Below are 17,572 nucleotides of genomic sequence, written 5' to 3'. Positions count from 1 at the left end.
TGGGGTGACTTAATTTTGAAACTCTTTTTACCTTTCTCATATCTTATGGAATTTGTTTTCTTCATTTTTAAATCTGGCAGTTTTTTTTCACGTGTAAAGATTATTTTCCCCACAGATACAGAACATTGCTTTAGCAACAATCTTGTCAGCATCAGTCTTGTATTCTCTGAACACAGAGAAGGAAAATTACAGTCAATAAAGATAGATTCAATTCTGTCTGCCAATGCTTTGTGGCACAGATTAAAATGAAGTGCCTTTATTTATTTGAAGGAAAATATGGAAATTTGCGTGGAAATAACAATTTAGTGCATGTATGAATGAGTTTGGCCATTTTGACTAAACTCATACATCAGTTAGCTGGATGATGAATTGCTTTCAATTTGGGGATTGATAAATATTGGGTGCTGTGATCAGCACTAGTCTAGCTTAGTTGTGAAGTTGTATGCATGCTAAAAGATGCTCCCAGAGAATTGGCCTGTCCTTGAAAAAGGTCCCTTGCAGTGGCTGAAGCACCCTTCCCTCTCCCTTCTAATTTCTCCTCTTCCTCACCCTGTGACACCACAGACAGGCTGAGTGAAATGACAGCCTTGACAAGGGGTGAAAGGTCAGCGTGGTGGCTGCAGAGAGGTCAGATTGAGATCCAAGGAAATCTCTCCCTTGTTTTGGTTCTTGTATCTCTTCTGCTTGCTGGCTCTCCGTGTTCCCATCCCTCCAGAGTTCAGTGTCCCATGGTTGGCCAGAGACCCCCATTGAGGCCCCAATCCTACCTACCCCTTGTGTCCCAGACTTCAAGATTACTTCTCCTGCTTGCCCACTCCAGAACTGCCTTTTGCCATTTGCAAATTGTATTTTAGTTGTCTGCTGACTGATTTGGTTGTATTCCCAATCACTAGGACAATGGCATATGTTAGGCTCCCAATAAACATTTTTTTTTCAAATTTGTTTCTTAAATAAATTTGATGTGTAACATTGTCAAACATTTGAATTCATAAATGAACAGTTATTTTTGTCTATTGGTGGGAAAGCAATCTAACTAAACTAATCCATATTAAAATACAAATGACTTCCTCAAATCTTTCATCAATATTATTTCAAAGCATTATAGGAAATTTCAGCTCGAGTTGGCAGCATTTGTACCATTAATTGATTATGTTTATTTTAGCAAGAAAAAAATTTTAAAGGAAATACAAGTTTATGGTGAAAAATTTCGTATAGTCCTCTAGTTCCCTTTAGCAAGGCCAACTACTGGTTCAGATTTCTTATGTATCTTTTCTGAGAGTTTCTATAAATATACAACCATATGTTTACATATTGGAGCAGACTTTAATAATATGACACAATATGCCTATTTTATTGCCCATTGTTACTGTAAGGCCCTGACCAAATGGAACACCTGTCTGTTCCCACTTAGCTATCCCCAAATAGGCCATATATTTGTCTTAAAAAAAATCTCATTCAGAATTGTATGTCTTAGATTAACTTTATCATTTACTTCTTTACACCACGGTAATATTGGGTTGGCCAAAAAGTTCATTTGGTTTTTTGGTAAGGTGGCTCTAGTAGCACTTAGTTGTCTTTAACTTCATTTGAAACAATTTTGTTATCTTGTATAGTGACGGCTGTCATATCAGCATGCATTTTAAAAACGTTTGTCAAAATTGGTGAATTTTGGTGTAGCCATTTTAATATTGAAGATGGAAGAAAATATACAACATTTTTGGTGTATTATGCTTTATTATTTCAAGAAAGGTAAAAATGCAACTGAAATGCAAGAAAAGATTTGTGCAGTGTATGGAAAAGGTGCTGTGACTGATGGATCAGGTCAAAAGTGGTTTACAAAGTTTCATGCTGGAAATTTCTCACTGGATGATGCTCCACGGTTGGGTAGACCAGTTGAAGTTGACAGTGATCAAACCAAGACATTAATTGAGAACAGTCAGTGTTCTACCATGTGGGAGATAGCTGACATACGCAAATATCCAAGTCATTGGTGAAAACAAAAAATGTCTTTTATTTTATGAAAAAATTTAAACAGACTTTTTGACCAACCCAATATTAGGATAAGGTTTGACTGCATGTATCAGAAAACCTAAAATAACAATGGCTTACATAAGATAAATATTTTTCCCCTTCACTTAAGAAGTCCAGGGCTGATACGGCAGCGTACAATGTCAGAGACCTAGGTTCTTTCTGTTTTGCCCTTTCTAGCACTTTGCCTTATGATCCAAGATGGCTGTTTAACCTCCAGTTGTTGCATCCACATTCTAGGTAGCAGGAAGGAGTAGTCTTCTTTGCCCCCCACCCCACATCAAGTACGCCCTTTAGGGATACCTCACAGAAGTTTCACACAAGACTCTCTGGCTGGCCCAGCTAAGTAATGGAGATTCTGTTACTGGGGAAGAAGGGGAAATACATACATTGGGTTAGGTAGCTGGTGTTTTCTTCCACAATCAACTCTTCAAATATGGCAACCTCCCTTCCCCTGACCAATTTCTTACTCACTGCTGGCTTCAAAATAACTTTCTGTTCCTTTTAAAAATGGTTGATTTGATTTGTGAGCCAAATTTGGCTCAAGGGCCATAGTTTGCTGACTCCTAATATTGATGATTGTAGAAATGATAAGCATTAAGAAAATAAAATGTTTTGTTGTTCTAAATAGAAGTTGGTCAATTAGGATAAGACTCTGGAATGGGACAGAGGGTAGGAGAATCTAAAAATGTTTAAAAAAGTTGATTAAGTTTTGAGGCCACATATTCTAAAGTACTTAAAAATATATCACTAGATTAAGAAAATACCCATTTTTATTTTATTTATTTTTTCATAGTAAATGATATTTTTTAAAGCATAAGAAATATAATAAATTTAATACAAATTATGCATTATAATTATTCTTTGGTTATGTTTTTAACTTTTTTTTTGGTTTTTGGCTAAAGTGACATACTAAAAATATAAAAAGGCAACTATAAAAATTAGCTTAATGTGTAAACATAATAAACTCTCTAAACATATAGTTACTACATAATTGTGCAAGTGTAAAGAAAATACCCATTTTTTAAAGAGAGTTATTGCTTTTGTTTTTTAAGGTGACAGAAGTTAACATAAAATTTACTATTTTAACCAGTGTTTAAGTGTACAGTTTAGTGACATTAAGTACATTCACAATATGTGCAGCTATTACCACTGTCCATTTCCAGAACTTTTTCATATCCCAAACAGAAACTCTGTACCCATTAAACACTAACTCTTCCTATCCCTTTCTCACCTCCAACCCCTGATAACCTCTTATTATATTTTCTGTCAACTAAATTTGCCTATTCTAGATGCCATATAAATGAAACCATACTATATTTGTCTCTTTTAATCTGGGTTGTTTCACTTAGCATAATGTCTTCAAAGTTTATCCATGTTGTCATGTGTACCAAAATTTTGTTTGTTTTTAAGGCTGACTTATATGCTATTGTATGGATATACCTCAGTTTATATATTCATCTATTGATGGACATTAGGTCATTTCCACCTTTTGCCTATTGTGAAAAACGATGACATGTAAGTTGGTATGCAAAAATCTGTGTCCCTGTTCAATTTGTGTGTGTGTGTGTGTATACCCAGAAATAAAATTGCTAAAGCATATGGTAATTCTGTGTTTAACTTTTTAAGGAACTACTATACAATTTTCCTCAGAGGCTGCAACAGTTTACATTTCCACTAGCAGTAAACAAAGTTTCCAATTTCTCCTCCTCACCACCACTTGATATTTAAAAAATTGTGTTTGATAATAACCATTTAATGGTGGTTTTCTCTTTATAGGTTAGGTGAATGCTTTCTCATTATAGGTTAGGTTTGCATTTCTCTAATGACTAATGACGTTGAGCATCTTTTCATGTGCTTATAGGACATTTGTATATCTCCTTTGCACAAAATCTATTCAAGTCCTTTGCCCATTTTTAAAGTAGTTTTTTAAAAAAAATTTGTTGTTGAGTTATAGGAATTCTTTATATATTCTGGATATAAGTCACTTATCAGATATTTGATTTCAAAATATTTTCTCCCATTTTGTAGGTTGTTTCTTTATTCTCTCCATAGTACATAAGAGTTTGGTGCACAAAAGTTTCAAGTCTGATGTAGTTTAAGTTATCAATTTTTCTTTTGTTGCTTATGTTTTTGGCATCATAACCAAGGAATCATTTCTGAATCCAGTATTACAAAGCTTTCTCCCTATGTTTCCTTCTAAGAGTTTTGTTGCTTTTGTTCTTACATTTCAGGTCTTTAATTTATTTTCAGTTAATTTTTATATATGGTGTAAAGTAAAGGTCCAACTTAATTCTTTTGCATGTGGAAATCCAGTTTTCCTAGCACTGTTTAGTGTAAAGACTGTGCGAATGGTCTTGACACCCTTTAAAAAAATCACTTTACTATGTATGTGATGGTTTAGTTCTGAGCTCTCGCTTCTAGTCAATTGCTCTCTATGTCTGTTCTTATGCCAATATCACTGTTTTGATTACTGTAGCTTTGTTGTAAGTTTTGAAGTCAGGAAGTGTGAGTCTTCCAACTTTGTCTGTCTTTTTGGAATCCCTTAAGATTCCACATGAATATCAGAATGGGTTTTTCTATTTCTGCAAAAAATGCCAGGGATTTTGATAGGGATTACTTTGAACCTGTAGATTGCTTTCAGTATTGCTATCTTACTAATACTAAGTCTTTTAATCACAAATGTGATATCTTTCCATTTATTTGTGTCTCCTTTAGTTTCTTTCAGAAAATGTTTTAGTTTTTAGTGTACAAGTCTTTTGCTGCCTTGGTTAAATTTATTCCTAAGCATTTTATTCTTTTTGAAGCTGTTGTAAGTGGGATAGTTTTTAAAAATTTTCTTTTGGATTTTTCCAAAATTTTTCTTTTTGGAAGATTAGTGTATAGAAATTCAATTAATTTTTTCATGTTGATTTTGTACCTGCAATGGTACTGAGTTTACTAGAAATAACAGGTAAAATTTTTTTTAGAGTTTTCACATATGAGGTTGTCACTTGCAAACCGATATAATTTTGCTTCTTCCTTCCTGATTTGGGTACCTTTCATTATTTTTTTCTCAATTAATTTCTCCATCTAGGACTTCCAATGTTGGGTTGGCCAAAAAGTCTGTATGGTTTTTTCTGTCAACTTCACCTGGTCTACCCAACTGTGGAGCATCATCCAGTGAGAAATCTCCAGCACAAAACTTTGCAAACCACTCTTGATATGTTCTGTCAGTCACAGCACCTTCTCCATACACCATACAAATCTTTTTGGGTTTCAGTTGCATTTTTACCTTGAAATAATACAGCATAATATGCAAAAAATGTTGCGTATTTCTTCCGTCTTCAATATTAAAATGGCTATACCAAAATTCACCAACTTTGATAAGCTTTTTAAGAAAATACACACCGATATGACAGCTGTCACAATACCATCTAACATAATTGTTTTGAATGGAGTTAAAGACAACTAAGTACTACTAGAGCCATTTTATAGAAAAAAACAAGCGAACTTTTTGGCCAGCCCAATACTATGTTGAGTGAAAGTGGTGAGAGTAGATGTCTTTGTCTTTTCCCTGCTTTTAGGGGTAAAGCTTTCAGTCTTTCACCATTGAGTATGAGGTTAGCTGTGAGTTTTTCATATAGCTTTATTATGGTGTGAAGTTTCTTTTAATACTAGTTTGTTTTTTTTTAAAATCAAGAAAGGACGTTGAATTTTGTTAAATACTTCTGTAGAGATGCATATTAAAGTATACAGGGGTGCTTTCTGAGGTTTACTTTAAAGTACTTCAGCAAAGAAAAAAGGGGTTTAATGAAGCAAGTGTGGCAAAATTTGGATAAGTGTGACAAATGAGTGATGCTTTGGGAATTAACTATTATCTCTTTTTGAGTACAGATTATAAAAATTTAAAGGAAAAACTTTCATTAAAATACTCATTTTATTTTTTAAACATTGTTTGAATGTTTTTATTTATGAAAATAACTTTCTGATTTTAAACTCATCTTTTAAATTACTTTCACTATTGTCTCTTAGTTTTAGGGAATATTGTGATCTTTTGGAACATTGAACTATATTATACTTTTGCTTTTTCTTAAGATGGAAAAAGAATCTGTTTATGTTCTTTTTGTTTGTGGGAGCTTCTTGCTAAAAGTGCTCTTCTAACTCTAGAGGTTGGTAAAATTGATGCTCTTGAGTTCTTGGGTGTTTCATATGAATGTGCAGTAGTTTCTAAACTTGAATTACTGGGGCAGGGCTTTAAAAAACGTATAGAACTGTCGACACATTCATCAGGCCTGCGGGAGCACTTGGTCCCCAGGAATAATTGGGGTGTAGCCAGGTTTGGGCATCACTAAATATGAACAAAGCTTCAGAAAGGGCGTGGGAGCAACATCTCTTTGTGGACCTCCCTGGGGGCTGTAGAGCATCCTGTTTTAGTGGGAGGGAGAGCAGGACTTGGAATCAGAAGTTTCAGTCCGGTCAGTAGACCTAGAGGACCTTGGTTAAACTGATAACTTCACCCTTGGAAAAATAGGAGACTGAACTGTACCACGAGTGAGCTTCCTGAATGAATGAATTATTCTATGATGAGATTTTGGGAGAGAGAGGTTGATCACCAGAAGTGACAGGATTAATGTGCAATAATCCTGTCACCAAAGGAGAAGATACTTGAGTATCTGTACTAAGTTGACTAAATTTTTAGACAAATTGCTTAAGGAAAATAACTATAAATTTCCAAAGATACTTTTTCTTTTTTTTTGGTGGAGTTGGTGTGGGGGAGTGGGAAGGGTGGAAGAGAAGCTTGCTTTGTTAGTTTATTTTTATACATATTTATTTAAATCAGCATAAGTAGTAGAAACATGGCATTCATTTCAAAAAAAGAAAAACTCAATCTCTTCTTGGATGGTCTAGTGGAACTGCAACTTTGACATATTTAATAAAATTAAGCATTGTACAATGCACCTTTCTTTTGAAGCCTTTAGGAGTGTTCGAATATGCCTTGTTAGCTAGCTTACCCAAGACAAACTGAGAGGTCAGAGAGATGCTGGCAGTCGGTTGGATCCTGAGGCTCCCAGGCCTTGAGGTTAGTCCCAGATAACATTCTGGGTTACTGTGTGACTGCTAGCAGATTCTAGTCTTCTAAAAGTCCAGAGTTCAGAGGGGAATGGATCCGAGAGACTTTGGGGCTGCCCTTTCTTTTACAGATGGCAGAACTGAGGGCCCGAAAGGGACAGCCTAGCCAGAGCCAGAGCCAGAGCCAGAGCCAGAGCCAGAGCCAGAGCGAGAGCCAGAGCCCTCTCATGCTGAGCCCAGGCTCTGTTAGGATGGCAGCACCTCAGAACACAGAACATACTTCCCTGCCGGAAGCCACATCTTTCAGTGGTGACACCCACTGGCGGCCCCCGTGGTCTTTTGCTTGTTTTGGAGAGATGCAGCGTGACTGCTTTTGTTGTTACAGCACTGGGTGGTCTGCCAGTGAGCACGTAGTATAAATAACAACTAATAAATAATTTTACAGCAGAGCTCCTAAATCTTTCCAGATAGTGCACTGGTGCGTGGCTGTCAAATGCCAGACAGAGCCTAAAAAAACAGTAACTTTAACCCATCCATCTTCTATGTACATGGCACATTGTTGTCATAAAATTTTCCGAAGGTTTTAACGGCTGAAGGGAAAAAATGTACACATGAGAACGCACGTATGTAAACACACCCGCATGTGCATAGCTGCCCTATCTGACTACATGATAACTTCTGTTTGTTGAAATTATGTATTTTATATCTTTCTGAATTTTTCTTCTACTTGGCTATAGTAAGCGATTTAATTTTCTACTGCGGTAAATTTGATATTTTTGGAATAAAATTCCTTTGATTTTGCATGCTGGACTGTACTTTTGTGCCTGTTTTAGTGTCACAAATGATAAGAAGATGAATTGGTTTTGCTCACTTCATAGTTTTTTTACCTCTTGAGACCGAGGTTCTTGAATCCTGTGCTGTCTAAGACCCTTGGGTTTCCAGCTGAATTGGGGTTAGGATTCTGGCCTTGTCCCTCTCCCTGAAATGCCCCAAGCTTCAGCTTCTTCACCTGCAAATTGGGAGTAATAATACCTGTTGCAGAGCATTATTTTAAGGATTGAGAGTGGTAGCTTCTACAAGAGCCACCAGCATAGACTCTCCACATAGAGCTCTCAGTAGGTGTTCGTTCTCTTCACCTTCTGTCTGTATGTCTTGTACCCTCTTCTGTTGAAATTTTGCTCACAGCAAAGCCTGTTCTCTTTTGCAGCTACCCTGAGTTGGAATAAAAGACACGCTGCTCTGCATTTTCATAGTGCGCTTCCCTTGCGCTTTTCCCACATGCTCTATGATGTTTTGTCTTTCTCTGGGGTGATTTCAGGGGACCTGCCTCTGTACCAGTTACCCTCCATCTGGGCCGAGCCACTGCACAGAGGCTGTCCAAGGGCAGGCTGTGGCTGACTGAGTCCTGCATTTCTTCTGGGACATTAGTGCCTATGTGATCACAGACAAACCCTCAGTAGATGTGGGGACAGTTTCTAAAACAAGTCAGAATGGTACCTGCTCATAAGGTGGGTGCTGTCTCCTGCACCCTTGTTGCTTCCAGCTGCCCGTTTCTCTCCAGACCCTCTCGCCTGGAGGCCTCTGCTCTGTCACTCGGGCAGGCTTGGCCTCCTGGAGGAGGCCAGGTTTATAGAGTACTGGTTAATCGGAGCCAGCCTGACTGCTTAATAGCTGTGTGCTATGGGGGGAATTGTAGCCCCAGAAGTCATTAAAGTCACCCCCAGCACCTAAGAATGTGACTTTTTTTATACAGTCTTTAGAAATGTCATCAAGGTTGCATGAGGTCATTAAGGTGTACCCTACTCTAATATGACTTGAGTCCTCATTGAAAGGAGAAATTTGGACACAGAAGCAGATATGTACAGAGGGAAGACGATGTGTAGGGGCAGAGAGAACACCACCTGCAAGCCAAGGGATGCCTGAGGCTACCAGGAGCGAGGACAGAGGTGTGATACAGATCCTTTCTCACAGATCTCAGAAGGAGCCTATCCTGTCAACACCTTGATTTGGGACTTTTAGCCTCTAGAACTATGAGACAGTCCATGTCTGTTGTTTAAGCCAATCAGCGCATGATACTGTTGGGTGGCAGCCTCGGGAAGCTAATACACTGTGTAAAGCAAGAAAGTTTAACTCCTTTCAGCTTTATTTAGTTCTTATCTATAGAACAGGATCATGGGATAAGTCATATCTATCTCATAGGGTTCTTCTGAGGATTAAATGGTGCCTGGCATACTGGGAAGGTCTTTATTAATGGCGTCCCTTTACTGTTATCCTATAGATTCCTGGCCCTCCTCAGTCCTGGACCACTTTTAATCTTAGCAGCCCCTTGATGCACTTCTCCAGAAGCTGTTCAGCCAGGTTCTAGTTTCAGTAGTCATTCAATCTAGAAGCCTTAGTGTAAAGCAAATTTTGTTTTCCTATGGGAACCTAGTTTAATAGGAGGTTCATTTCCTGACCAAGCGCTCAGCAACACACAACCTGCAAAACATCCATCCTGACAGGTTAGGATGTGTCCACAGGCTGAGGCCTTCCTGCTCTCAGGTAACCATTTTAACTGGGAGCCTTTGTTATTTATGATTCCCTTTAAGTACCCATTGATTTCCTGACTTTTAAAAGCCTGTCATCATAGGCTATAGGAAGTAGGGCCTGGTTTATTTGGTAGTCATTAGGAGAAAAATTAAAATCTGTGAATTTAAATCTATGCATCCCTCCCGGAATGTGGGAGGTGCGTGACATCTGGAATCAGTTGTGGGCTTCACTCTGACACTGGTAGCTGTGTGGCCTTGGACCAGTTACTTAATCTTTCTGAGCATCTGCTTTCTCCTCTGTAACACTAAGGTGATGATGCCTGCCCAGGTGGCTCTTTTAAGATTTAAGTAAGATAATGTAGGTAAAGAAACAACTTTTCCATGTGGCACCTATTCAAAAAACATTCCTTTCCTCTCACCTCTCCCATTCCTCAACTGTTACAGTCAACAGCTCAACTGTTGGCTACTCAGACATGATGCGGAGGGTCCTTTGGGACAGGTAAGAGCTTACTGTGCCCCTTGAAATGTCCTCCCTAGAGAGTGGCCCACCAGCTACATGCTGAGAACCTTTGAGTGACACAGTTCAGATTCAACACTTTGCTCAGCATGGTCTGAAGTGAATCTGATATTCCATGGACAGCCTTTTGGTAATTTTATAGCTTCTGAGCTATTTATTTTTTGAGAGGTCTGAAAGTACCAAACATTTGAAGGATGAGGTATGAGATGTGCATGTGCGCGCGTGTACGCACGATGGCTGAAAACACGAAATTTCCAATAACTAGGGTTCTTTAATGATGAGTTGGTCATCTCTATAAATTCAATGTATATTTTTGAAGTTCTCTAAGATAAATCTGTGTTAATAACTATGGCTATCTGAGCACTTAGGGTTCAGATAACATGAATAACCTAAAAATCTCTAAGCTCTTTATAAACATCAATGCAGGCTATATTAATAGCCATATAAAAAACAGGCCTTCAGTTTGAACTTAATTGAATTAGTCATTTGGTATTGGATGAGGAGCCTGCTCTACTTTCACTTAAAGAGGAGTGGGGTGGAGAAAGAAAGAGGCATAGAATGTTATGTTTCAACATCATTTATTTGTTTTATTAATTTTCTAGTCTCAAAGTCATTCTCAGATGATTCCATTAAAAGGAGGTGGGATATTTGCCATTTTTCATGAAAGTAATGACAGATGAAGGGGGTGAGAGATTATTCATACCTTATTATAAGCTGTATAACCTCATTCTATAACTGCTTTTTGTGTACTAAAAGCCAAATTACCTTCCTTTCTTTTAAAAATAAAGAACATAAATTCCATAGGGGCAAGTTCAAAACAAAATTTCACAAGTTTTCATACTGCTGTTCAATTAATAATTATTTTCACAACCTGGGTTCAGGTAGGACCCTAGTTTGAGTAGCTATATGATCTGGGAACCAGTGTGAAGTGGATCACCATAAAGTGAATCATAGTTCCCCATAGGAGTCTAGTTTTAATTAGGAATTTTATTCCTGACAAAGTGCTCAGCATCATATAAATCTTAAATATGGCCATTAATATGTTAGGAAAATAAAGATAGAGCAATATATATCATGTAATAACTGAAATAATAGCATTATACTCCTAGTTACATAGAGTGGACCTGCATATAGTGTATACATTGATTATATAAAGGCCCTAGTGCTTTATAAAATATACATTCAGCACATAAAATGCATAGCTCTGCCATGATTTAATATCTATGAAAGAACTTAATAAACTATAGAGTGCTATACAGATGTAAGCTAAAATTTTATTAGCCTTGTGCTTATAGCCTAACATAATACACGTGCAATAAGACATTCCTCGATGTCTAGTTAGCAGTATTTTTGCTTTCATTAGAGTTTAGAAGTTTGGGTGACTCATGAACTAGGATATGTAGAGAAGCTTGAATGGATGCTATTTTGGGTGGTTAGTATTTCTTTATGCTTATACGCTTTGTTTCAAAATGTTTTTACATGTGTTTGGGATGTGATCCTCATTATCTCCTTTAAGAGAAGATATGGTTATCCCCATTTTGAAGAAGAGGGAGGACTCTGATGCTTACGGAAAACAAATGGTACCTTCAGAGCCACTGTGTCACTAGGAAGTTGTAAAACCCAAACTAAAGCCTGTTATTTCTGACTCCTCATTCTGTGCTCTTTTAAGTGCTTCATAAGAACCTGGCATTTCCCCCTGTGGTAAACAGATGCTATCAGCAGTATTTCATTGATCTTAGAACAATGTTTAAGACTTCCTTACAGAAGAATCCAGCTGTGAGGGTTCAGGAGGAGAGAATCTTAAGTCTTAGCTCTTCCCCCCGCAATAGCATTACTGATTACAGGTGGTCACAGTAGCCTGGACAACCTGAGGAGGGCACATGGATAGGGGGAAGTGGGGTCATCTGTCTGCCTTCTTATATTAGATAATACTAGTCAATGCTGCAGTAACAAGAAATCTTCAAGTCTCAGTATTTATAACAAAGATCTATCTATCAGATATAGCCAGAGGCTCTTCTTTGTGCGGTGACTGAAGGATAGGGCTGCTGTCATTATGTAAGTCCACCATCTTGGAGTTTCTGTTTTCCAGGTATGAGCAAGAGGGGAAGAAAACATGCGTCTGCCCCTGCGTTAAGGAGTACAGTGTGTGGTCTCATGATCAAGTGTTCTTCTCTGTGCTAAGACTGTTGGCTTCTACAGCAATAGAATCATGACACTGTCTTCATTAACATCCTGGTTCATCACCTGACCTGACCATACCTGACAATTATCTTGGTGGCTTTTTGTTTGTTTATTAAACGTGTGTGGAGTGCTTGTGAGCAAGGCATTGGGTTGGAAAGTTGATTCAAAGCAGCGACTTATTCCAAAGACTCACTCGAATTGTGTTCCACCCAGTTATCAAACCTTGCATCAGGGCTGTTGTTAGTCTATATGAAGTCTTTGTGCACATTGGAAACAAGGCACCCCTTCCTCGATGCACTTAACTTCCATCTCTCAGAAAATTGTTATGCTGAGTTTCTTAGAACAATTTCCTCCATTACTGTCTCCTGAAAAATTGTCCAAATAAATATGCAAATTGACAATTCCCTCTTACTTATCACCCTGTCTCCCTTGTGCAGTATGAAACCTGCTCAAATGTATGTGGCAGCTTGTTCCCCTTGCTTCCGACTGTTGAGTTTTTCTGAAGTTCTTCAGCTAGTCCCAGGTAACAGTCTTTCCAATCTTCGTAAACATGGTGGGGTATTCCTTTTTTTTTTTTTTTTTCCCCCAAGATGATGATGTCAGTTCTGTTAGGCCACAGGAAAAAGTATCACTTCTTTTCATAAAATTTCTGTGCTATTTTCTGAGGCAGATATCATCAATCTTTAGTCTGATTTGTTTTAAAATTATATACACCTTCATCCATTGTTGGTGTCTCTATTCTTTGACCATTTGTTACATTTTGAAAATATGGAGTTAACCTGGTACAATAGTTCCTTTATTCAAAAACTTTTTACTCACTTAGGACCTTAATGGAATATCCTCAGAGTGATAAATTCATGCCCAGAGGCTAACAATTATTGCAATTATTAGGAAAATAGATTTTCTGTTTGCCAGCATTTGCAATAAGCCAACTCAGCAGGCAATGCTATTATTCATTAAATGAACAAATGAATGCATACATTGTGATGGACAGTTAGTCTTAACTGTAAACCAATTGCTTTAAATAAAAATCTGTTTTATAACTGCATGTTATCACAAAAGGACCCGAACTTAGAAAAGCCCCATTACTGTTTCTTTGAGTTAAGGAGTCTTGCTAAAAACGAAGAAGCAATCATGTGTGAAGAAGGATAGTATGTTTAAAAAAATTCCAGGACTGGTCTAATTGCACTTTGATTGCTGTCTCTAGGGAGTAATTCTTATTCCTTGGTAGGAAACCACGAGCAAGTCTGACCGTTTGGTTTTGTGAAAATAAACTTAGTTTAATTTATTGACACATTATACATACCTGCCAAATTTTCTTATGTTTTTTTCCCTGACATGTGTCTTGCCTGATGGAGTCACTGTAATGCAGCCTATGTGTTTTTAAAGAAATTATGTTTTGCTAAGGAATGTATCAAAATTGTTAAACCACGTTGCACCTTGTTCTCATTAGTCTTTGGAATGCAGCTGCCGGAACAGAAAGGGCAAGGGAGACAGAGACGGAGGGTGGTGGTTGCGAACACTCTCACCTTCTCTCCTTCTAGGGGGCCTCTGGGTTCCATTTTGAGCTGCAGGGTCTCAGTCCTTGCTCAGGCAGCTGTGCCAGGAGGTGCGGTAGGGGATCCCCGTAACCCAGGCCCATTGCTACTCTGCGTAGCTGGCAAGCCAAGTAACAAAGTGAATCTCCTTTCTCTGCAGTCCAGCTACAGTCACCCTACTGTATATAGTTAAATTTCCAACATCCGGGTCTCCATTGGAAATACTTGCTAAAGGACTCCCTGGGTTTATTAACAGCAGTGAACACTGCGAAGTGTGCAGATGTTCTAAGTCCTGACAATTCTACCTGCTAATGTCTCTTGTCCGTCCCTGCTCTCCACTCCTGACGCCCCTGCCTGCTTCTGGATCCCATGAATCTTGCCTGAACTGGTACAGTAGCTTCCTAACAGACCTCCCTGTTCTTTCCAGGACTCCCTTCACATTGTGGCCAGAGCGATCTTTTAAAGATGCTTGGCCTTTTCTTCTCCCAGCTTGGAGCTCATCCGGGGTTCTCCATCACCTGCAGCATAAAATGACAACCCTTCATGTATTGCTGAAGGCCTGTCAAAGTCTGGCCACTACCTCCTTGTCCAGCCTAATCTCCCAAGACTTCTTTCTTGTACTCTTAGGTTCCAGGAATAAAGGGCCATTTGTAATTTTGGAAATATACCTTGCTCTGCCATACCTCTCTCAGTACCTTTGCTCTTGTTCTTTCTTCTTTGGATGTCTTCCCTGCTAATGGCCCATTTCCTTCAATGCTGCCTCATCTTTGAAGCCCTCTCTAGTTTCCTCTGCTGATCCAGGTGCTCAGGGTTCTGGACTCTCACTGAGCTTTATGTAAATACAGCCATCAAAGCAGTTAGTAGCATAAATATTTGTTGGTCTTGACAGGACTCTGAGCTCCTTGAGCTCGAGGGCTATAGCCTTTAATTTGGATCTCTGTAAAGGATCACAAACTTAGTATATAGAAGTTCAATGCATAAATTAAGGAAAGGCTGCCAAGTTACTGCACAGTGAGTCTTCAAAAGCTGTTCTTTTAGACATCTCAAAATCCAGCAAGTAAGGGAATGGAATGGCTTTGGTGAGAAAGTTTAGGTATCTCAGTGAAATTCAGCCGGACTGCCTTGTCTACCTCTGTGCTTGTTTTCTCTCCTGTGTTGATGTTAAATACAAAGCCACCGAAGGAAGGCTCTGCTGTGGGTCACTCCTACTGCCATGGTGACTCTGCCGGAAGTCAGCAGCACCACAGGACGGCGCAGGAGTGCCTGCCTTTGGGGCTTCCATCTTGTGTTTCAGTGTACTTTGGATTGGCTTTCCCAGCTCCTGCCAGGGCCTCAGACACAGGCTTCTTTGGGTGCTCTCTCCGGGGAGAGGCATTTTTATTATTACCCAGTAAATGTTGCTGTGGAATTCCAAGGCGTGTGACAGCTCAATCCCCCGGGCTCCATTTGGAAGTGAGATATTTTCTTGTCTTGGTGTCTCACAGTACAAGCTTCACCTTTCTCTACATCTAGGGGCAACTGTGTCTTCATTGCTTGTTCCTATTCCTATTGTGGTCACTGTCTGGTTGGGGCTGAGCTGGGCTGGAGAGGGCTCTGTGTCCCCAACAACAAGTCTGCCCTTGTGAGCGAGGTTTTTCATTCCTCACTTCCCTGCCTTCCTGCCAGTGAGGAAACAGGGTGATGTGTGAAAGGAGGCTGTCATGGGTACTGCCCCCGCTGTGCCTCTTGGAGTCTCTCTTGTCATGGGGTTTCTTTCTCCCCTGGTGACAAGTTCCAGCTCTCTCAGCCATCGGGAGTCAAACACCTCTAAATTTCATGAGTGTGGCAAAGGCTGAGGACAAAATTTTCAGAGTTGTGCTGAATTAGAATCCGGATTCTGTCATTTTACTGTAGGACGTTGGCCAAGTTACTGACCCCTCTTTTATTTTTTTTTTATACATACAAAGTAGGGCCCATGCTCCTTGCACATTGCTGTGAGGATTACTAGTGATACAGCATTTTACAGAGTTCCTGATACACACCTGGAGCTCAGGAGTCAGTACTCCCATTTGTGAATATCTGTTTTGACAAAACATTTGAGAAATACAAGAAGGCGCAGAAAGGGAGAGTGGAAATTTCCTTTTACCTGATGGTCTAGTGAAATGGCCAAAATTACTACATCACGCTGACTCAGAGAGGGCTCCAGACTATGTGAGGAGCTTTAGTCTGGTCCCTTATTCAGAAAATCTGCTCAGGGGGCCCCTCTGGAGCAGGGGTGGAAGGGGCCGGGTGCCGGAGCTCTAGTTCTAGCTTTGCCACCAACAACCTGTATGACCTTAGATGAGTCACTTGCTCTCTATTTGCCTCAGTTTCCAGAGTTGGGGTGTGGACCAGCCTTGCTTACCTCCAATAATGTAGATGTAAAATTGTTATGAAAATACTACAGAGCATTTTATGACTGAGAATGGGAGTAAATGGGGGCTGTCTTTTCCTCTCCCTTCTCCTTCTTTCCATTGGCAAGCTGTTTAATTAAAACCATCATGAAGAAATAACCTTGAAGCACAGAGGAGAAGCATTTCTGTTAAAGTGATTCCTTGTAGGTGTCATTATATCCATTTCCAGAGGTCCTTAGGAAAGTCTTTGAAGTTGTTTTAACACTTTACACCTGCCCTGCTGTCAGGTGGTGAGCTAGCAGCTGGTCCGATTTGAATTTCACAAGTCCATGAGTCAATTTGTTCCTTAGCTCTTAAATAATGCTCTCCAGGATAACTACATTTTAAAGGTGAAAATCTCTTGACTATGTTAAAAATACAGGTGGAAAAGACTGGAAAATAATAGACTAAAATGCTAACTGATGGGTGCATAGGAGAGTTCTGAGTTTTTCCTGTTTTTCCTTTATACCCTTCTGTACTTTCCAACTTTTCAACGATGGGTTTTGTTTTTGGAATAAAAAAAATATATATGCCTCTTCCCACAAACCAAATGTAGTGCTATTACTTAATATTAGGGAAAAAAAACACAGGTTTTAAAAGTTTGTTACACTAGTCTTCCTCATTTTGCTTGCAAGTATCTGGAAAATTCCCCAAAGCAAGCTTGGCTCAGCCAGGATGAGAGACTTACCTTGAGCTCCAGCACAGTAGACCCTCCTCCTCTCCCTCAGCTGCTCAGAGCTGGGGGAGTGGGGACAGGACTCCTCTTCTGACAAGGCCTTCCTTACAAGCGAGCAAGTGAGCGAGCTCCGAGTTCAGTGAGCTCACAGACCAGTTTCAGTGGGTCTGGAGGATTAATGAGCTGCTAAAACTTGACATCTTCATCCCCTGAAGCTTCCTTTCAAACTACAGATTCCAAATTTGACCTACCACAGCCATGCCTCCCCTCCCACTATACTTGTAATTTGTGTGCTTAAACACGCATTCCCAAGCAGCACCTCAGTTCCCACTATTGATTCTGAGAGTTTAAACCAAAATGTGCCAGAAAACAGCTTTACAAATGAGCTCAGCAACCTCAATGCATGAAAATGACTCTAGAATAACACGATTTTCAGGACCACTGGTAAATTAAACTTTGTAATTATTCTAATTTGTTAATCCTAAAGTGTAAACACATGAGCCAATTAAAAAGGTCAAAAAACTGAAATCCTTTTTTTTTTTTTTTTTTGTCAAGCAAACTCCCTTTCAACTACCCTATTTCAGGGAGCTTTTCTCTGGTGGGGAATTTCTTTTCTTTCATTCCTCTGATGCAGTCTGTCA

General features: G+C 39.2%; 1 protein-coding gene across 1 annotated transcript in view; it reads left to right on the top strand.

The window, feature by feature from the left end:
• The first annotated feature begins 9,587 nt into the window (after positions 1-9,587).
• The window catches only part of SAXO1 (stabilizer of axonemal microtubules 1), a 66,033-nt gene continuing 58,048 nt past the window's right edge, over positions 9,588-17,572 (top strand). Inside the window, exons 1-2 of the mRNA XM_054583216.1 lie at positions 9,588-9,621; positions 10,053-10,107. Of these exons, the coding sequence (XP_054439191.1) occupies positions 9,588-9,621; positions 10,053-10,107 (89 nt within the window). The remainder of the gene's footprint in view (positions 9,622-10,052; positions 10,108-17,572) is intronic.

Source organism: Pteronotus mesoamericanus, unplaced genomic scaffold, assembly GCF_021234165.1.
Source record: "Pteronotus mesoamericanus isolate MK-2021 breed Mesoamerican mustached bat unplaced genomic scaffold, CSHL_Meso_final contig_73, whole genome shotgun sequence".
NCBI classification, from domain to species: domain Eukaryota; kingdom Metazoa; phylum Chordata; class Mammalia; order Chiroptera; family Mormoopidae; genus Pteronotus; species Pteronotus mesoamericanus.
The sequence above is the reverse complement of the archived record's forward strand: the minus strand, read 5'-3'. Positions and strand labels throughout refer to the sequence as shown.